This window comes from Pelobates fuscus, chromosome 2, assembly GCF_036172605.1.
Source record: "Pelobates fuscus isolate aPelFus1 chromosome 2, aPelFus1.pri, whole genome shotgun sequence".
Lineage (NCBI taxonomy): Eukaryota > Metazoa > Chordata > Amphibia > Anura > Pelobatidae > Pelobates > Pelobates fuscus.
In genome coordinates this window covers 266,989,678-267,012,344 of record NC_086318.1, presented here as the reverse complement: position 1 = coordinate 267,012,344, position 22,667 = coordinate 266,989,678, and the positions used below count along the sequence as shown (strand labels likewise).

General features: G+C 45.7%; 1 protein-coding gene across 4 annotated transcripts in view; it reads right to left on the bottom strand.

Moving 5' to 3' along the window:
- Window positions 1-22,667, bottom strand: part of LYST (lysosomal trafficking regulator) — a 710,683-nt gene that overhangs the window by 498,285 nt on the left and 189,731 nt on the right. For all 4 annotated transcript variants that reach the window (XM_063443375.1, XM_063443377.1, XM_063443378.1 and 1 more), the window contains exon 13: window positions 20,006-20,179. In XM_063443375.1, coding sequence (XP_063299445.1) covers window positions 20,006-20,179 — 174 coding nt within the window. The remainder of the gene's footprint in view (window positions 1-20,005; window positions 20,180-22,667) is intronic.

The window sequence follows — 22,667 nt, the reverse complement described above, 5'->3', positions numbered from 1 at the left end:
AGTCTCTGTCTGTGGTGGCTCCATGTATGACGTGCGCTGTCTTTGTGGTCGTTCCCTGTCACCTCTACCCATCGTCTCGGGCTATGTTCCCACTGATGTCTACTCAGTCTGTGATAAGTGTCTGGAAGTCGGGTTTCGTCGTAGTCAGAATCCAGTGTGTCCAGGTCGTCATATACGACTGTTTTCTCCCCTCTGCGTGTGAGATAAGTTCCTCTAGCGCCCTGAGCTCTTCCATGCGTTTAAACCAGGTAGACACAGGTGGTGGGGTTTTTTGCTTCCAGTACAAGGGAATTAGGCTCTTAGCTGTGTTTAATATCCTGATCGTCAGGGATTTTTTATAAGATGAGCTCCGGGCGGAGGTGTGGTGTAGGAGGAAGGCTGCTGGGTCTAGTTGGGGTGGAGTATCAGAAAATTTTGTGATGATCGTGTCGATCGCTGCCCAGTAGGGTTGTATCAAGGGGCATGTCCACCAGATATGGAGGAGAGTGCCTAGAGCTTTCTCACATCTCCAACAGTTGTTGGTGGCGGTTGGGTCGTAGGAATGGGTGACCAGTGGCGTGCGGTACCAGCGGGATAGTACCTTATAGGCCGTTTCTTGTATGCCACTGGATGTTGCACAGTGAAGGGAAAGGGTACAGATCTTTTCCCATTGGGTCGGCGAGAGTGTGGTTCCCAGGTCAGTTTCCCATTTACCCATGGAGCTCGGTGGGGGTAGCCTCTTCGCTTCCGTGAGGAGGCCATAGAGTGTGGACAGCCCCCTGGCCAGTGGGCTTGGGTCGTGGCAGAGCCTTTCAAAGTCTGTGAGTGGCCTGTGTGCGTGAACGTCCTTGGTGATTATTAGTAGGTAGGCTAATAGTTGTTTGTATCTGAACTGCATCATGAACGTTGGTCTCTCCACGGGCAACAGGGACTCAAGAGTCCGTATCGTGCCGTTGGTGGTAGCGTGGCAGAGTCTAGGTAGCGAGTTTCCTAACATTTGTTGAAACGGGCCTGCGTCTAGTCCGGGTGGGAAGGCGTCATTATGTGTCAGGGGGAGGAGTGGGGAAATGGGTGTGGTGAGGGAGGAGGGTGTCCCCACTTTATGCCAAACCATTAAGGTCGCTCTAATTAGTGGGTGTGGGTTAGCCAGCTGTCTGACCTGGTGGTGGTCTAGCCACGGTAAGAGCCCTATCGGTCTGGTTATCTGGTCTGACTCTATTTCCTTCCACAACTTGTGGACCTCCGATTTGGACCATTCCATCACCTTCTGGAGATGGGTTGCTTTGTAATAGACCTGGAAGTCTGGGAGGGCCAGGCCACCCTTCCGTTTTGGTAGCGTGAGAGTGTCGTGTTTGACCCGTGCCTGCAGGTTGTGCCATGCAAATCTTAGTGCCATGGAGCGCAGCGTTGAGAAGTATGCCTCAGGTATGTGGATTGGTAGTGTCTGGAACAAGTAGAGCAGCCTGGGTAGAATGTTCATTTTCAATACTCCAATGCGTCCAAACCAGGAAAGACGGACTTTAGTCCATTCCTCCAGGTCTCTGCGTATTGTGGTCAGGAGGGGTTGAAAATTAGCGGTGTATATTTGTGACAGGTCTCTTGGTATGGAGGTGCCTAAGTATCTTATAGTAGTGTCAGACCATTGGAATGGGAGTGTGTGTTTCAGGGCTTCTACTCTACTGGGTGGGATCGAGACATTCAGAACTGAAGATTTGGAGAGGTTAATTTTGAAGTTCGATAATTGGCCGTAGAGCTGGAACTCTGCCATGATTGCTGGCATTGACGTTTCAGGCTGGGTGACATAAAACAGCAGATCATCTGCAAAGGCAGCCACTACGTGTCTCGTCCGCCCTATGTCAGGATCGGGTCAGGGATCCAACACGCAGAGTACAAAGAGTAGCTGATACGTATACCGGTCCTTAGAATGGCCGGACTAACGTAGAACTACAATAGAATGGTCAGAGACAAGCCGAGGTCGAGGATAACAGAAGACAGGTAAGCGAGAGACAAGCCGGGTCAAGGAATACAGAAAGGCAGGAGAGTAAATAACAAAGCCGGGTCAGAACCAAAAGACAAGAGAATCACAAAGCACTGTGTGACTAGAAGGACTAGAACCACGACAGGGCAATGAGTGAATGAGAGAACCCCCGTTAAGTATCCTGGCTAGGGAGAGGAGACACGCCTCCGGCGAGTCCTGATTCGTCTCCCGAGATTTGAGTGGCAGGATGTTTCGGGTTAGCGTCATGACGTCTACCTCCGGTCCTTCTGTTATAAAAGGAAGTGACTCCCTCGCGGCCGGCGTTAGCAAGGCCGAGTGAACCGCGGGAGACCGAGGAGACATGGCGTCCGGACGGATAACCTTCTAAGTCTCTACCTCTCTCAACGGTAGAGACTCCAGGTACCCTGACAGTACCCCCCCCCTCAGATACGCCCACCGGGCGGAAGGAGCCGGGGCGAGATGGAAAGCGGGAGTGAAATGCCCTGCGAAGACGAGGAGCATGAACATCCTCTTGTGGTACCCAACTCCTCTCCTCAGGACCATATCCCCTCCAGTCAACTAAATATTGTACTCGTCCCCGGGAGACACGAGAATCAATAATGGAGTTAACCTCATACTCCTCCTGACCCTCCACCTGAACAGGGCGCGGAGGGGCGATTGTGGAGGAGAATCTGTTACAGATTAGAGGTTTCAACAATGACACGTGAAAGGAGTTCGGGATGCGTAAAGTAGCTGGAAGAGCTAGACGATATGCCACTGGGTTAATTCGAGTCAAGATCCTGTAAGGACCAATATAACGAGGAGCGAACTTCATGGAAGGAACTTTAAGACGAATATTCCTAGTGCTCAACCACACTCTATCGCCTGGAACAAAATTCGGAGCCGCCCTTCTACGTTTGTCAGCATGTTTCTTTACCAGTACAGAATTGTGTAGAAGAATCTGTCGAGTCTGATCCCACAACTTCCTCAAGTTGGCCACATGGACATCAACCGACGGTACTCCTTGGGAAGGAGAAACCGGGGGAAGAATAGATGGATGAAAGCCATAGTTCATGAAGAAGGGACTTGAATGCGTGGAGTCACAAACAAGATTGTTGTGCGCAAACTCTGCCCAAGGAATCAAACCGACCCAATCGTCCTGGTGTTCGGAAACAAAACAACGTAAGTATTGCTCAATCTTCTGGTTAGTTCGTTCAGCAGCTCCGTTAGACTGAGGGTGATAGGCGGACGAAAAATTCAATTTGATGCCTAATTGAGAACAGAACGACCTCCAAAAACGTGAAACAAATTGGGAGCCTCTATCAGAAGTGATCTCAGAAGGAATCCCATGTAAACGAAAAATCTCTTTAGCAAAGACCTCTGCCAATTCAGGAGAAGTCGGGAGTTTAGGCAAAGGTACGAAATGTGCCATCTTGGTAAACCTATCGACTACGGTGAGGATAACAGTGTGTTTTTTAGAAACCGGCAGATCCACAATAAAGTCCATAGCCACACAGGACCAAGGTTTGTCAGGAATCTCCAGCGGTTGTAGAAGGCCACAAGGAAGCGAATGCGGTAGTTTGGTTTTAGTACAGATCACACAAACCCCGATAAAATCCTTAATATCCTTCCGTAACGACGGCCACCAGAAATCCTTGGAGATCAAAGAATACGTCTTGCGGACACCCGGATGACCAGCCACCTTACTCTCGTGAAGACACTGTAAGAGCTCCAATTGAAGTTCAGGGGGAACGAAAAGTCTGGAAACCGGAGTCAGTCTAGGTGCCAGATGCTGCAAGTTCCTTATCTGATCAAGTAGCGGGGAATGAACTTTGAGAGTAGTGTTAGCGATAATGTTACACTTGGGTACTATAGAGGACAAAACCGGCTCAGATACGGCAGCAGGTTCATATTGGCGAGATAAGGCGTCGGCTTTAGAATTCTTAGAACCTGGCCTATATGTGAGTACGTAGTTGAAGTGAGTGAGAAATATGGACCAACGAACCTGTCTAGATGATAGTCGTTTAGCCTCCCCAATATAGGATAAGTTCTTATGATCCGTCAAAATAGTAACAGGATGCAAGGTACCCTCCAATAAATGTCTCCACTCCTTCAAGGCCATTATAACCGCTAGTAGTTCCCTGTCACCAATGTCATATCTGCTTTCAGTACCGGACAATTTTTTGGAAAAGTATCCACAAGGATGTAGTGGTTTATCTACACCCAACCTTTGGGACAGAACAGCACCTACACCTGTCTCAGAAGCGTCTACTTCGAGTAGGAAAGGTAGAGTAGTATCAGGGTGAACTAAAATTGGTGCGGAAGCAAACAGCTCTTTGAGTGTCTCAAAAGCCCGAAGAGCTTCAGTAGACCAATTCTTAGTCTCAGCCCCTTGTTTGGTCATGTTAGTGATGGGAGCAATGATAGAGGAGTATCCCTTAATGAAACGTCTGTAGTAATTAGAGAAACCAATGAATCTCTGGATAGCCTTGAGACCCTGAGGTAAAGGCCAGTCTAGTATGGATTGGGGCTTCTCCGGATCCATTTCAAACCCTTCCCCAGAAATCACATAACCAAGAAATGTAGTTTGGGATTGGTCAAAGCTGCATTTCTCTAGTTTGCAGTATAAGCCATGCTGAAGAAGTTTGTGTAAAACCCTCCTGACTTGCCTGTGGTGAGTCTCAATATCCCTGGAATGTATAAGAATATCATCAAGGTATACAATTACACAGTCATCTTGAAACTCCCTAAGAACCTCATTAATAAGGTCCTGAAATACTGCCGGAGCATTGCAGAGACCAAAAGGCATTACCGTATACTCATAGTGCCCATATCGAGTATTGAATGCAGTTTTCCACTCGTCACCGTCGTGGATTCTCACTAAATTATAAGCACCTCTAAGGTCTAACTTAGTGAAAATTTTAGAACTCTTTAATCGGTCAAAAAGCTCGGTGATCAAGGGAATCGGATAAACATTTCTGATGGTTATCTTGTTAAGGCCTCGGTAGTCAATGCAAGGTCTTAAAGAGCCATCCTTCTTTTTAACAAAAAAAAATCCAGCCCCAGCAGGGGAGGAGGATCTTCTAATGAACCCCTTGTCTAGGTTTTCACGAATATACTCCTCTAGAACTAAGTTCTCATTCGTGGACAAAGGATATACATGACCCCTGGGGGGCATGGTACCAGAAAGTAAATTAATTTTGCAATCAAAAGGCCTATGTGGTGGTAAGGTATCAGCCTTTCTTTTGTCAAATACTGCCTTTAAATCTTGATACAAGGACGGTATCTGTACTTTGGTAGAGTCAGTAGCGTTATTAATTGGGTTGACACTACAAAGAGGTGACACTTTCTTTAAACAACTCTCTTGACAATTCTGGCCCCAAGAAACTATTTCCCCTGATCTCCAATCTATAACGGGGTTATGTTTCTTAAGCCAGGAATATCCCAGGACTATGGGAACAGAAGGGGATGAAATGAGTAGTAGGGATATTTCCTCCTTGTGTAGAATACCAATAGTTAAGTAAAGAGGTGTGGTCTCCCGGGAAATCACAGGCTCAACTAAAGGTCTACCATCAATGGCTTCAACAGCCAAGGGTGTCTTCCTTAACTGGGATGGGATAGTGTGTTTAGTGAGAAACTTTTGGTCGATAAAACTCTCAGCAGCGCCGGAGTCTATCAATGCCATAGTTTCTAAAGTTCCCTTCTCCCAAGTTAACGAGACCGGTAAAAGGAGTCTATGTTCTTTGTAGTTATGAGTAGAGGACAAAATCGAAACACCCAAGGTCTGTCCTCTAGAGAAACTTAGGTGCGAGCGTTTCCCGGACGGCTGGGACAGCTCAAACGTACATGACCTCTGAACCCACAATACATACACAGTCCCTCTCTTCTCCTGTACTGTCTCTCCTCCTCTGAGAGACGAGTAAGGCCTAACTGCATAGGTTCTGAAACCTGTGGATCTTTGGTTTCAGCAACTTGAAATGATGGTACTAGTCTAGAGAAAGATTTAGCGGTTCTATCTCGAGTATTCTGTCTCTCCCTTAGGCGTTCGTCAATACGGGAGACAAAGGAAATTAAGTCCTCCAGATTCTCGGGAAGTTCTCTAGTAGCTACCTCATCAAGTATTACATCAGATAATCCATTTAAGAATACGTCTATATAGGCCTGTTCATTCCATTTTACCTCTGCCGCCAAAGACCTGAACTCTAGTGCATAATCCACAAGGGTTTGGTTGTCTTGTCTAAGGCGCAACAGTAATCTGGCTGCATTGGCCTTCCTGCCAGGAGGGTCAAAAGTTCTTTTAAAAGCAGCTACAAAGGAATTATAGTTATAGACTAATGGATTATCATTCTCCCACAACGGATTCGCCCATCTCAGAGCTCTCTCAATGAGTAAGGTAATAATAAATCCCACCTTTGCCCTATCAGTAGGGTATGAACGGGGCTGTAGCTCGAAGTGAATACTGATCTGGTTCAAAAAGCCACGACACCTCTCAGGGGAACCAGCATAACGTACAGGTGGGGTAACTCGGGAAGAAGCACCTACAGTAGCTACCTCTAACCCTGAACCCACAGAAGAAGCAGAAGTGTTACGCCTCTCCTCAGGTGGATTAATAGGGCGAGACAGCAGCGCCTGTAGTGCCAGAGCCATCTGATCCATCCTGTGATCCATGGCGTCAAACCTAGGATCAGGAGAACCAAGCTGACAATTTGTACCTGCAGGATCCATGGCCCTGTCGTAATGTCAGGATCGGGTCAGGGATCCAACACGCAGAGTACAAAGAGTAGCTGATACGTATACCGGTCCTTAGAATGGCCGGACTAACGTAGAACTACAATAGAATGGTCAGAGACAAGCCGAGGTCGAGGATAACAGAAGACAGGTAAGCGAGAGACAAGCCGGGTCAAGGAATACAGAAAGGCAGGAGAGTAAATAACAAAGCCGGGTCAGAACCAAAAGACAAGAGAATCACAAAGCACTGTGTGACTAGAAGGACTAGAACCACGACAGGGCAATGAGTGAATGAGAGAACCCCCGTTAAGTATCCTGGCTAGGGAGAGGAGACACGCCTCCGGCGAGTCCTGATTCGTCTCCCGAGATTTGAGTGGCAGGATGTTTCGGGTTAGCGTCATGACGTCTACCTCCGGTCCTTCTGTTATAAAAGGAAGTGACTCCCTCGCGGCCGGCGTTAGCAAGGCCGAGTGAACCGCGGGAGACCGAGGAGACATGGCGTCCGGACGGATAACCTTCTAAGTCTCTACCTCTCTCAACGGTAGAGACTCCAGGTACCCTGACACCCTATTTGCATCCCTCGTATGGCCGGGTTGTCCCGGACAGAGTTAAGAAAGGGCTCCAGTGCCAGTACAAACAGCAGTGGGGACAAAGGGCATCCCTGTCTTGTGCCATTCTGAATGGGGAACGGGTTCGTGAACAACCCGTTCACGCATACCCTTGCTGTGGGTTTAGAGTACAGGGCTCTTATCCAGCTCATCATATGCAGGCCCAGACCTATCGTTTCTAATACCGCTAGCATGTAGCCCCAATCTATGCGGTCGAAGGCCTTCTCTGCATCTGTGGAGAGCAAGAGGAGGCCTTCCCGACTGCATTGTGCCCTGTGAATGAGATCGAGTGTCCTGATGGTGTTGTCTCTCGCTTCTCTCTGGGGCGTGAACCCTGCTTGGTCCCTATGTATGAGATCAGGGAGGTAGGTTAGTAGTCTGCGGGCTAGTATTTTTGTGAAGAGTTTAAGGTCACAATTTAGCAGGGAGATAGGTCTGTAGCTTGCACAGAGTTCCGGGTTTTTACCTTCCTTTGGGATTAGGGAGATGTTGGCCGCTAGAGTCTGTGTGGGTAGGCTGGCTCCGTCCCGTAGGGCGTTAAGGGCAGTCAGGAGGTGTGGGGATAATACGTCAGCAAACTTTTTATAGTATCTAGTGGGAAGACTGTCAGGGCCCGGGCATTTGCCCAATTTCGACTCTTTTATGGCCCAGGCCAGCTCGTGTGGTGTGATCGGTTCGTCAAGGGCACTCGTGGCTTCCCGGGGAAGTCGTTTATGTATGCGTGTGTGTAGGTATTGTCTGGTCTCTGGTAGGACGTCTCCCGGACGCGGTGGCTCCCTGTCGGGGTGTATGGCATAAAGCCCCGCGTAGTATTCCCGTATAGTCTCTGCCATGTCCCCCGGGAGTTGTTTCAGTCGTCCGTCTTTGTCGCGAATTTTAGGTATGTAGGATTCTGCTCTCTTTTTGGCGATCATACGGGCCAACAAGGCCCCGCATTTGTTGGCGTGTGTATGAAAGAAAGCTTTGGTGCGCAGGTGCGCCCTTTGGTGGTTTGCATTCATGATGGATGCCAATTCCCTGCGTAGTGTCAGTAACTTGGCACCATCGCTCTGGAGCCGTGTTAGTTTGTGCCTGGCCTCCACCACCTGTATCTCCGCGATTATGGTCGCCATTCTAGCAGCCTTTTCTTTTTTCATGGCTGCGCTTTTAGCTATGAAGTAGCCTCGTATAACGCATTTGTGGGCCTCCCACACAGAGAGGGGTGTCACGTCTGGGGTAACATTGTCTGTGAAGTATTGAGTAAGTTTGGTTCGGGATTCCGTGGTTACTGTTAGGTCATTAAGTAAGGCTTCGTTCAGTCGCCAGTTGCTGCACGTCGGTTTGTAGAGGGGAGATGTCAGCGTCATGGTGAGTGGTGCATGGTCTGACCATGTCGCGGTTCCAATCGTCACTGACTTAACATCTGTCAGGTAGTAGTGTTGCATGAAAAAGTAGTCCAGTCTGGAGTACGTCTTGTTTGGATTGGAATAGAAGGTGAAGTCTCTGTCGTCAGGGTGTATCGCCCTCCAGCAGTCTGTCAGGCGTTGGTCTCTAAGGGCTTTGTTGATAGTAGTCAACACATGTCTGGGTATCGTTGAGGTGCCCGCAGATGTGTCTAGGCTTGGTTGTAGGGCCACATTAAGGTCACCCCCCATGATCAGACAACCCTCCGTGAAGGCCATGATGGCTTTCAGCGATCTAGTCATGAAACGGTGTTGAGCAGTGTTAGGAGCATACAGGTTGGCTAGCGTGTATGTACGGTCGGCTATCGTTCCCTTAACGCATATAAACCTTCCCCAGTCATCTTTCAGGGTTGCTGTGGGTGTGAAATGTAGGGATTTATGAAGGAGGATGGCCATACCTTTGGATTTCCCTATGGGGTTGTTGCTGAGGTAGCATTGGGCGAACCTTTTGTCAGTCATTCTAGGTGTCAGACCTTCCTTAAAATGGGTCTCCTGTATAAATACTATGTGGGCTCTTTGGCTGTGAAAGTGGCGGAGCGCCTGTGATCGTTTTTCAGGTTGGTTGAGGCCCTTGGCGTTAATAGAGATAATGTTGATGTCCGCCCTGGCTAGCGGTTTCGGGGTCTGCATGACGTAACTCCGGTTGACCTCTCTGTCAGGGTTAATAGGGACAGATAAGTGGTGGGCCTACGGGCTGTGTTACTACCCAGGTGTTGGGTGGGTTCAGGGGAGGTGCGTTTCGGGGGTGTAGGGAGAGAGTATTACCTGGACGGGTGGTCCCCGATGAGGCCCCTTCCCGAATCCCCTCGCGGACACCGCAGCCGGACTTTTAGTGCCTAGGAGTAGGTACAGAGACAAAATAAAATAAACACAAGTCAAACAATAAACAACAATATACAAAGTAATGGCTCGGGTGTAGGCCGAGGTGGAGTCGTCCCGTCCGTACTAGCGGTCCGGTCGAGTCCCCTTGCCTTTCTTCCTGACACCCCGGCCAGGTGGGAACGTGGCCTACTGGTTACCAAATGCCTCTCGGGTGTACACGGTCCCTCTCCGGGGTCCCGGTTCAGAGAGGGGAGAGACAAAAAAAAAAGAAAGAAAAGGACGGGGTGTTTCCCCGCGGGGTCACCTACAGCGGTGACAAAAACTCCCACGTGGAAGGCCCCCCTAGCGTCCCCCTACCCGCCCCGCCCAAAGAGTACTCTAGTCCCTAGGTTATCCGTGGTCTTGTGAGTGGGGTATCTTAAAATTTGTGTGTGTCGTGCGAACCAGGCGTCAAGCCTTATGAGTCGTGTGTGTGTGTGAGCTTCATGGCGTGTCTAGTTAGGTGGTGTGTCGTGATGTGGCCCTGAGCTCTAGCGGCAAGTGCGTGTGTGGCGGCTGTGCCCCTCTCCTGCCTACCCTTCCTCATGCTATATTCCCATCCACTTCTATAAAGGGAGAGGTTGGGCCCTCCGACAAAGACTCAATGTCTCCGTTACTAGTGTTCTCAAGATGTGTCGGTGGCATCGAGTCTCCACGTCTCTGTGGCCCGTGTTTGGTGGTGTGGCAGAGTCAGTCCCCTTACGGCAGCTCAGCTGGTTAAGAGAATGTTCCCTATCGGAGTGGTGGTCGGAGCATAGCGTAAGCCGCTGGGTCGTCAAATCCCCCGTTCAAGCCCCCCACCCAAAAGTGAAACAAAAGAGGGAGTCCGGCAGTTCGGTGTGGTTAGTGAGGTACCTTATGTTAAGCTCCCCAGCAGGTTATAGTCTATAGGCAGATACCCCGATCGGTGGGTCTCAGAGTCTCTCAGGAGTCGCGGAACTCAACGGGGGTTGCCGGCTGGTCGTGCCGTCTCCATTCTGGATCTGGTTCTTCTTTGTGGCAGCGGGTCGTCTCGTGCCGGCCTGGGTGGGCCAGTGTAGAAGTCTAGCGGGTCAGGCCAAGTCATGTTTAAGGGTGGTAGCTGGAGCTCGACAGTGAGATCCCGCAGGTCCTGTTGATTGCGTACCGGCATGGGACCACTAGGAGTGTGAGCAGTTAGGCCGGTCGGGAAAGTCCATCGATATCTCACCTTCTGAGCTGTCAGGGCTCGAGTGAGGGGTTTCAGAGCCCTGCGGTAGCCCAATGTAGCCGGGCAAAGATCAGGAAATATTTGGATAGGGTGATCCTCATGGGTGATGGGTCCCGCATTGCGAGCCGCCTGTAGTATGTCTTCTTTGAGGGAGAAGATAGTTAAGCAGCATATTACATCCCTCGGCGGCGCTCCTTCAGGGCCTCTGGGTCTTAGTGCCCTGTGTGCTCGGACAAAATCGATCTGTGTGTCCGCAGGACGGCCCAGAAGGTCGTTAAATAAGATGGTAAGTGTGTCAGTGAGCCGGGTTGAGGGTTCTTCGCCTTCAGGTAGGCCTCGGATCCGCAGGTTGTTTCTGCGGCCTCTGTTGTCGAGATCTTCGACATGGCGAGCCATGGCTTGCAAGTGGGCAGTGTGGCCGTGAAGCGTGGACTCTGTGGTTGTGTGGGCCACGGTGAGGTTGTCTTGTTCCTCTTCCAGCCGTGCCATGCGGTCTGCCATACCTTGCATGTCTGCTCTCATCAGTTGGAGGTCGGCCCGGATCGAGGCATGGAGGGCTGATGTGGCTTGGGTCAAGTCGGCTCTGGTGGGCAGAGCTCTCAGAAGGACCATCCAGTCTGCCGGTGGGTGATCTGTGGCCTCTCCGCTCGCTTCGCCGACCTGGGAGTTCGGGCTCATGGATGAGGCCTCCGAGTACAGGAAGGCCTTAGCGGAGGCCTGGGATGATGGGTCCGGCTGTGTGGTCATATATTGCCTGACCGACGCCTGGATCGCAGGTGGGCGGGTGCCCGATGGTTTGGGGGTACCCCCAGTCTTAGTGTGTTTCCCCATATTTGCGTTTGGGGCAGCTTTCTAGTGATTTGCAGGGCGAGTACGGAGGAGCTCAGAGATTAGGCAGCCATTCCGCTCCGCTGCTAGGCCACGCCCCCCTTTAAAACTATTTTTTAAACTTTTGTTATGCTTATTAATTTTTTTAAAGTTTCTTAAACTTTCGTTAAACTTTTTTTTACAGATTTAACATTTTTCTAAGCTTTTTTTTTTTTACCGTTAACCCCTAACTAGCAGTAAGCAGCACTAACAGTAAATTCCCCATTTTCCCATAACTCCCACCCACCCCAGCTAGCAAAATATTTAATTATACAATATTTAAATTAGTTAATTAAATAAATTTAACCCCTGAGGGTTAAAAAATAAATAGTTAATCGTCAGGGGTTAAAAAAAAATTAGATCACAGTATAATACTGTGATGTGTATTTTGATCACTGTAGGCAGTGATTGACTGGCAGGGAAGGGGTTAATTTTTATTTGGACTGGGTAAAGGGTTTATTTTTTTTAAATTTTTTACTTAAACGTTATTAAAACTTTTTTTAACTTAATTATTTAACTTTTTAAAGCTTATATTAAAACTTTTTTTAACGTTAACCCCTAGTTAGCCTAACACTAAATCCCCCAATTCCCCACTAACTTCCACCCTCCACAGCTAGCTAAATTTATAATTTTAAAATATTTAAATTAATTAATAAAATAAATTTAACCCCTGAGGGTTAAAAAAAAAAAAAGAATGAACCCTCAGGGGTTAAAAAAACCTGTCCAACCGTAATTCACCTCTTTCATATTAAATGCTTATTATATATCATTTTATTCAGGGGAAACAGGGCTTTCATTTAATATCAAATATTTAGCTATGAAACATAATTTAATATGAAATAAATGGGAGAAAATACCGTATATACTTGAGTATAAGCCGAGTTTTTCAGCACATGTTTTGTGCTGAAAAACCCCAACTCGGCTTAAACTCGAGTCAGTGTCTGTATTATGGCAATTTACATTGCCATAATACAGACAGGGGGCTGGCAGCGAGCGCTTACCTCTCCTGCAGCTCCTGTCAGCTCCCTTCTCCTCCGCGCCGGTCCTTTCAGCACCTCGTTCAGCTCCCAGTGTAAGTTTGCGAGAGCCGCGGGGTCATAGTGCGGCTCTCGCAAAACTTACACTGTGAGCTGACAGAGGAGCTGCATGAACCGGCGCGGAGGAGAAGGGAGCTGACAGGAGCTGCAGGAGAGGTAAGTGCTCCCTGCCAGCCCCCCTCTTCCCCCCCACTGAACTGCCAATGCCACTGGACCACCAGGGAAGGAAAGCCCCCCTCCCTGCCATGTATCAAGAAGGGAGGGGGGACGAAAAAAAAATTAAATAATAAAATAATAATATTCAAAAAAAAAAAAAATAATAATAATGAAAAAAAAAAAAAAAATAATAAAAAATATATTAAAAATTCCCACCCCCCACCAAGGCTCATCATCACACACATACACACTGCACTCATACACACACACTGCATTCATATACACACACTGTAAATAAATATTCAATTAATATAATTTTTTTAGGATCTAATTTTATTTAGAAATTTACCAGTAGCTGCTGCATTTCCCACCCTAGTCTTATACTCGAGTCAATAAGTTTTCTCAGTTTTTTAGGGTAAAAATAGGGGCCTCGGCTTATATTCGGGTCGGCTTATATTCGAGTATATACGGTAAGAAATTTTGTTATTTTTTTTAGTTCTACATGACATTTTAACTGTCAATGTCATAATACTGTTTGCTTTTACTGCAATAAAATACACATATTTGTATTCAGCAAAGTCTCACGTGTAAAACAGTACCCCCTATGTACAGGTTTTATGGTGTTTTGGGAAGTCAAATATAGCGTGTTACATTTAAAATTGAAATTCGCCAGATTGGTGACGTTGTCTTTGAGACTGTATAGTAGTCCAGGAATTAAATTTACACCCATAATGGCATACCATTTGCAATAGTAGACAACCCAAGGTATTGCAAATGGGGTATGTCCAGTCTTTTTTAGTAGCCATTTGGTCACAAACACTGGCCAAAGATAGCGTTAGTATTTGTTTGTGTGTGAAAAAAGCAAAAAAACGCCAATTTTGGCCAGTGTTTGTGACTAAGTGGCTACTAAAAAGACTGGACATACCCCATTTGCAATACACAATATTTGTGTTCAGCGAAGTCTCCAGAGTAAAACAGTACCCCTTCATGTACAGGTTTTATGGTGTCTTGGAAAGTTATAGAGTTAAATATAGTGCTAGCAAATTAAATTCCCTATACTTTCGGCATGGGTTGTCAGGCAGGTCCCGCTAATTGTAATTAATTAGGATACCTAATTATGTAAAAATATTACATAAATATATGTGTAGAATTAATATATGTGTGTATTTATTTTTTAATTATTTATTTATAATTATTTCTTTTTAATTTAATTTTTTACGTATTTACATATTTTCTTATATTACCGTATATACTCGAGTATAAGCAGAGTTTTTCAGCACATTTTTTGTGCTGAAAAAAACCAACTCGGCTTATACTCGAGTCAGAGTCTGTATTATGGCAATTTGCATTGCCATAATACAGACCGGGGGAGAGGGGGGCTGGCAGAGCTGTACTTACCTGTCCTGCAGCTCCTGTCATCTCCCTCCTCCTCCGCGCCGTCCGTTCAGCACCTCGGTCAGCTCCCTGTGTAAGTCTCGCGAGAGCCGCGGCTCTCGCGAGACTTACACTGGGAGCTGACAGAGGGAGCTGCACAGACCGCGCGGAGGAGGAGGGAGCTGACAGGAGCTGCAGGACAGGTAAGTACAGCTCTGCCAGCCCCCCTCTCCCCCCCACTGAACTGCCAATGACACTGGACCACCAGGGAAGGAGCCCCCCTCCCTGCTATGTATCAAGCAGGGAGGGGGGACGAAAAAAAAAATATAATAAAAAAAAAACATTATAATAATAATTCAATTAAATAATAAATAATAATAATAACAAAATATAATAATATTAAAAAATAAAATAATAATTAATAAAATAATTAATAATATATCAAAATGCCCACCCCCACCAACACATACACAAACACACACTGCATCACACACACTCACACTTCATTCATATACACACACTGCACTCACACACTGCACTCACACACACACACTGCACTCACACACACACACACACACTGCACTCATACACACGCACTGCGCTCATACACACTGCACTCATTATATACACACACTGGAAATAAATATTCAATTAATATATACGCACACACACTGCACTCATACACACACACCCACTGCACTCACACTGCACTCATACACACACACTGCACTCATACACGCACTGCACTCATACACGCACTGCACTCATACACGCACTGCACTCATACACGCACTGCACTCATACACGCACTGCACTCATACGCACACACTGCACTCATACGCACACACTGCACTCATACGCACATACTGCATTCATTATATACACACTGTAAATAAATATTCAATTAATATAATTTTTTTAGGATCTAATTTTATTTAGAAATTTACCAGTAGCTGCTGCATTTCCCACCCTAGTCTTATACTCAAGTCAATAAGTTTTCCCAGTTTTTGGGGGTAAAATTAGGGGCCTCGGCTTATATTCGGGTCGGCTTATACTCGAGTATATACGGTATATATAAATATATATATATAACAATAATTATATATATATATATATATATAATCAGTATCAGTCTACGTGTAATTTGATAATATATATATATATATATATATATATATATATATATATATATATATAATTATATATATAATAGTAAAATACACCTAGACAGTGTATGTGTGTGTATGTATATGTGTATATATCCTCCCTGACAAGGTGTGGGAAGTGCACAAATGTGCCATCAGAAAAGTACTGATCAAACATGCCACCCAAAGCAAAAAAAATGCATTCACAGGAGATTACTGAACTCCTACCTCAGGTTTTGTAATTCTCTCTGAGAAATTCCATTTAGGACTCAACCGCAGATTAAGAAACAAAACTGACTGTCACTTTAAGAAAATATGATTTAATTAAATGAAATAATTTCTGCTTGGCAGACTTTTGCAGCAATAACATTGTGAAAATAATAACGCATAGAAGAAGGTAACTTGTTTAACCCCTTAAGGACACATGACATGTGTGACATGTCATGATTCCCTTTTATTCCCGAAATTTGGTCCTTAAGGGGTTAAATGTTGCTTCACAAGTAAATGGCTTGAAATATAAATAAACAAGGCAAGCTTAATTAGCATAACAGTCCATAGACTCTCAATAGGGTAAATGACAGCAGGTGATTCCTGTTGCGTAGAAGGAGCACAATCCTTTTAACAGTGGAAAATGAGATTAACTTGATTCTGTATGTGCAGTGGTTATAGTCATCACCAATAATGAATATCATAGATAGCATTTGGTGATGAGAGTCCTTAATAATTACAAATGAATTCCCAAAGAGCAGACTAAGTATCCCTTGCTTCGCAAATACCTGGAGGTAAGAATCGATAATATATCCCAGACTGGGAGAACTTAATTTGCTAATGAGTGATGAACACTCCGTCGGCAAAGTAGGTAGTCAAGAGGCACAACAATTGGAAACATATGTAGAGTAACACATGACAACATAACTCAACACAAAATTGATTGAGCAATTTAGACGCAAATGCGGCTTCCTTTTGAAGGAAAGCGTGTAACATTAAACATATGGGCGGAGACTGATCAGTGAAATCCGGAAGTGACAAGGGTATTGCCGATCAGCTCGAAAACATGGAGGAATGCCAAGATTAAATGGCGAGATCCTGACAGGTTTCCCCAACTCAAAACCTAGCACAAAAACTCCTTAGATGATGCCTCATACCTCAAATTAGCTGCCGCATGTGCCAAGCTCAACTTTAAACTAGCTTCCAAAAGGCAAAGAAATCCTTATATGAATTCAACAATAAAAGCAGGATACTTGCCAAAACTCTACGACAAAGTAGACAAAAAGTCTACTGTCCCTAAGGTTGCCTATGGAGGCCGGATCCATAAAACACCTACTGACATTGCAGAAAGTTTAAAAAAAAAAAAATACTCTGCGTCACTGTACAACCTCTCTCCCTCCCCCCAGGACGGAGGGTAAGAAATTAAAAAATCTTCAACGGCTTGTCTCCGCATTTACTGCGCATGTTTAATGCCATGCAGGCATGTCATGTAGACCCTGCTACACTATCGGTGCATTCAGTAGTAATTCCCTAAGAGGGAAAAGACACCTCCGTATGCCCAAGCTACAGACCTATTTCACTGCTAAATGCCAACCTTAAACTGTTTACATCCAACCACTTCTTCCAGCCCTAATACACCCTGACCAGGTGGGGTTAGTTAATGGGCCAGAGACACCAAAGTCGTTATCCTGACCTATGCGGCCCGGAAAACACATTCCTCTAACCTCCTGGTCTCTACAGATGCTGAAAAGGCAATAGACACGCTTCACGGCTGGAGTATCAGACCTCATATGCTGGCCTTGGTGAAATTCCTGTACTCTGAGCCTTCTGCACAGGTACACGTTAATAGCAGATTATCACACCCGTTCAGGATTTGAAACTTAACCCGGCAAGATCTCAGCCTCAAACCTTTCCTAAACTCTGTTCACAACAACCCTGGGATAACAGGGGTTATATAATCCCAAAACCTCACTGATGGCCATCATGAAGGAATTTGACCACTTTAGCATGCTCTCCAACCTCAAGATCAATTTCACCAAATCTGAGATTCTCAGCGTAGGATGCGACCAGACCCTGTGCTCAAGACCATGTTACCATTTCAATGGTGTGCGGAGGCTAGAACATATATTGGGGTTATGATTCCTGCATTCCTCTCCGACATCAACTTCCCACCTTTGATTAATAAGGTGAAGAAACACTCCTGGTAACTTCCTCATATAACATCACTTAAGAGGATGAGTGTCCTAAAAATGAACATCCTCCCTCGCCTTCCCTACCCTCCTCCAGACTTCATCTCCATCAGATGTTCTTTACCCAACCGTGTCCTCTATTAGTTGAATATGTGTGGCATCACCTTCCAGACCAAAAAGCACTGAAGAGGATTGGGGCTTCCAGACATGGCCACATACCACAAAGCGATCCACCTCTAGAACATCTTGAAGTGGACAAATGCTCCACCTGTTAAGCTGTGGATACACATGGAATAACGGTCTCTCAGAGACCCCTTTGAGTCTACAGTCATGGATTCCCCTGACTTTGCAAAGGAACCCACAAGACCTACACCCGACCATTTTGTCCACATTGGCAGTGTGGAGAAAAATGGTGAGTTAACGAGGAATTGCACCCACTGCCTTTCCAATATGCCCAATATAAACTAACCAGTCTTTTCCTCTGGCTATTCCCCCACGATTCACATTCTCCGTGGACTTGCCTTCCCCATGTCGTCTGAGGGACATGGGACCATTCTGCCCCTCACTGAGCTGACAGCTACCAAGCCACTTACTCTGCTACTCCTATTCCGATACCAATACATCTAGTACACCAATACAGCTAGTACACTTACTACACGCATTCTGAACCTGCAGACCGCGAACAGACAACTGATGCCATACCCAGAGTTAAGCATGGCATCAGCCCCTCCGCCGCATGCTATCTTACTACTATACTGAACATTAATCGTCCCACAGGAAGACCATCCCCTCACATATTTCACCAGATCCTGGCAATGAGATATGGGACATACCATGACTGAAGAACAATGGATGGAGACGTTCACCCTCACACACAAGTCCCCCATCAACACCAAATACGAGGAATCAGGATATAAAATATTATCCCACTGGTATAAAACACTGGAGAAACTTGCTACAGCTATATCCGGATGTGACCTAGAATGCTTGAGATACCTGAAGGAGCTGGGTTTCTTTTTCCCATATGGTGGTCGTGTCCAATCATACTGCCCTTCTGGAAAGCAGTACATCACATCCTCAACTCGCTCATTGACACATAACTATCCTCTTCACCGGTTATCTACTTAGTTCATCTGTCACGTATACTACTGACAAACTACAAAAACGATGTAATCCCTCACCTGATAAACTCCACCCGTAGCCCGATTCCATGCTTCTGAAGACAACGCACAATACCGACAATTAGAGACTGAATCGCTAGAGTCAAGGAGGTCAAAGTGATAGAGGAAATGTTATGGGGACAGGTAGAACAAAAAAAGGTGTCCAGATATGGTTATATTGGAACCAATGGGTTTCCAGTGAAGGGGGACTCCCTAGGGCTCCTTGGCAGCCATGGCGAAGGTACCCTGCGAGGACCTGCCGCAACCTTATCAGCTCTCCCCCTCTCCTCTTTCAAATCATATCATATTTCATTATATACTATAACAGATCATACCTCTCATGGTAGTACATGGTACTGATAAAGGGAGGATTGAGGCTGGACATACCCAAGACCCCAAATATGCCTTTTTCTACAGCCACCTACGACTATGAATTTCGGCTAGCCATATATAGAGCCTCAAGGACTCTCCTGATTTAGGATTCCATAAACCTCGCCCAAACTATGTTCTATGTCATCCCACAAATAGGCACTCTTATTGCAACTGTTATTGCCTTTATGGAATTTAATGATTTTCATGTATTTAATTGTATTTTCATGTGCAATTTATGTTGGTTTTGTATTTTCATTTGCAAGGACATTAATAAAAGTGACTTTAATTAAAATTTAATAAAAAATTAAATAAATAAAAAAAAATAAAAAAAAAAAGAATGCAACACATGATGATTACACACACCATATCCAGGTCATAGTGTTAAGGATCCACCAATACAATTTGACACTTAACCGGTTATTTTATAGCTCAAATATCCTCTCGGTGACAATTCTAGTTGATGACATATAGTTATTGTGTGTGTATAGGTATCATTCAGTTTGGATTAGTACTGTTGAATGGGTTTAATTTTGATATATCCAATAACACCTAAAGCATTTCATGTTTAAAGAATAGGACAAAATGCGTCACTGCTATTGATGGTCTCCACAATTTATTCCGGGTCTTTAGGAGGATTATGATTCACATGTAAGACCTAAATGCATTCTAAAAGTTGAAATATGTATTAAAATATCAATGATTTTTCAGCATTATGTTATTTATTTTTATTTTTTGCAAACTGTAGTAAATATAGATACACATTTTAAATACAATTCATATATATTCATAAATTATTTTGGCTAGAAAAAAAAAATATCTGTTCCACTTTTCTGCTACAAATCAAGTATAACTTAATGCTGATTTAGTCCACATTATTCAACATTCAAGCTTTTCTATATTCTCAAGTATACTACTTAACAAAACACGCTTACCTTTGACCTGAGACCCACATGGTTATTTTGCTGCAGGCTTTTTTTTTACTTTCAGATTGTTCTTGGTAAGTGAAAGCCAAATGTTGCCAATTTCCAGGAAGGAAAATACTTTCATGTGTTTCAGCCTGTGCTAGCACGCCACTTTTAGCTTCATCATTTGCATCAACACAAACTCTAGAAAAAAAAGTACAAAGTACAAAACTATAATCAAATATTATTTTAAGTACCTTAATAAAATATCTGGATTGCCTGGACTTAAGAAGGCAGATCATGTTTTTAAATCCTGTACTGCATGGAGGGTTGGGTCATAGCTTGCATTAAATTATTGTACTTAAAGCGGCAGTGTCATGCCGAAATTACCTTTCCCCAATCGATTCCTCTTTTCCCCCTCTCTCAGGATCTGCTCTTCATTTCTTCCTGTCTGCTCGAGTTTTCTTTAAAACATAAGTCAAAGTAGGAAATATTTCTCTTATGGAGACTTCCTATGCCTGACTAGCTATGACCAGCGGAGGAGCAAAGTGTGCTTCGTTTCCGGTGGTCAGAGAAATTTTCCCACAATCCTTAGCTTTCCTCCCTGTTCCCGCGATGCTTCCCGTCAGTATTGCTGAACGTCCTGTCACTTAGACAGAACGCCGGCAAAACTACCGAATTGTGTCCTAACAGAATGAGAACAGTTTCTCAATTCGTGTTAGAACGCAATTCGGGACTTTGTTCGTATAGGAATTTCATTTGAATGAATGAAACTCTGATCCTATTCCTGCAGCCGCTTAGTAGATAACTCCCTAATTCCCACAGTAATACTAAGTATTAGTAAATTCAGCCCCTACTCGCTATGTCGCGAGTTGGGGCATGTCTAGTAAACAGTGAGCAGCCAGTGGCCTTAATTGTTAAAAAAAAAAAAAAGCCTAATACCCTAAAGGATAATGAAGGGGGGGGGGGGGAGGGAGGGGAGGGGGAACTATTGTCCTCCTAAAGGGTAATGGGGGAGACAACCTATTGTCCTCCCCCCCCCGGCCCTCACCCCTGAGTGGCGGGTGGGGGCCCTAAATAACAATAATGAAGGGGGAACTACAGTCCTCCCACCAGCCCCCACCCCTGCGCGGTGGGTGGGGACCCTACTGTCCTCTCCCCCAGGCTCCCACCCCTGAGCGGCGGGTGGAGGCCCTAAACAAGAATGTGGGGGGGGGACCTACAGTCCTCCACCCTGGCCCCCACCGCTGGGCGGCGGGTGGGGGCCCTAAATAACAATAATGAGTCGGGGACCTACTGTCCTCCCCTCCGGCCCCGACCCCTGAGCGGCGGGTGTGGGCCCTAAATAAGAATGTGGGGGCCCTAAATAACAATAATGAGTCAGGGACCTACTGTCCTCCCTCCTGGCACCCACCCCTGAGTGGCGGGTGGGGGCCTAAATGAAAATCACCCCCCCCCCCTTCTAAGGTGACTAGGGGTCGGGTCCCTTAGCCCTTAGTCAGCCCCTCCACCCCCAAATACCCAAATAAAAAACTATCCCCTACCTACCCCCCTCACCATAAAAATAGGGCGGGGGGGGGATAAAATAACTAACCTGTAAAGAAAAATAAAAGTTAGCATTTGATGTCTTTTTTTCTAAAAAATTTCAGCCCCAAAAAAGGCCAAATAAAAAAACATCATACTGGAACTTAAAATAAAATAAACCCGACGCTAAAAAAAATTAATTTGTGGGCGGAGTTTGGGAGCAGAGCTTAACAGACGCCATCTTCATCGGCTCCCGACCTTGCAACGCTTAATCTGCAAATATCACGAGCATCTCAACTCACCCAACTATACTAAGCCCACCAAGAGTCCTGGGAAACCGAGAGGAACCGACTCATGCCTTTCTTCCGCCAAACAAAGGCAAGAAAGGTGAAACAGAAAAACCGGGCCTACCTCACACCCACGAGACATGGCCTGGAGACTCTCCTAGACGGCATCGGGACACACTACTACCCGGTCTCGGAGGAAACAGAAACCCCAACACACAGCAGCACATCTGCCTCCATGGGGCTCCGCACTCAGAAACAACACCCGGCCTCGGCTGCAGACCAACCAAACATTGGGGAGATGCTACAACGACAAGCACCTTCCAAAATAGCCGTCACAGGGACCTCTGCAGAAAACCCACCACCAGCAATGCCGCGGAATTCTCACTCACCGGAGCCAAGGACAGAAGATATGCAAGTTAACACACCCCAGACCCACACGGGCTCTGGCGACAACACCTTCACCACAAAACAAGACCTGCAGAAATGGATGCAGGAGATACAATCCTAGCTGGTTGCAGACATCGGAACCTTAAAGGCAGATGTACGCCACACCACGGAGCGGGTGAGTGCTATGGAGGGGGATTTAACAGAGTGAAAGCCTAGTGTAGAGATAAAGTAGCAAGGCAGTGAAGGGGTTAACCCTAAACGCAAATGTGATTCAAAGAAAAGAGAAGAGGAACACTGCCTAGAGAATATATTAAAATATAACTTTTAATAGTGAACAAAATACAATGTGTGATCATTTCACACATTTAATCTTAGTATGTCCAGATATATACATACCAAGACAGAGAGATAATGTGAAAAAATATATAAGATTTAAAATTGACAGACAGTATCTATATGTCTAAGGTAAAGTTAAACAATGTCTTAATAGACTA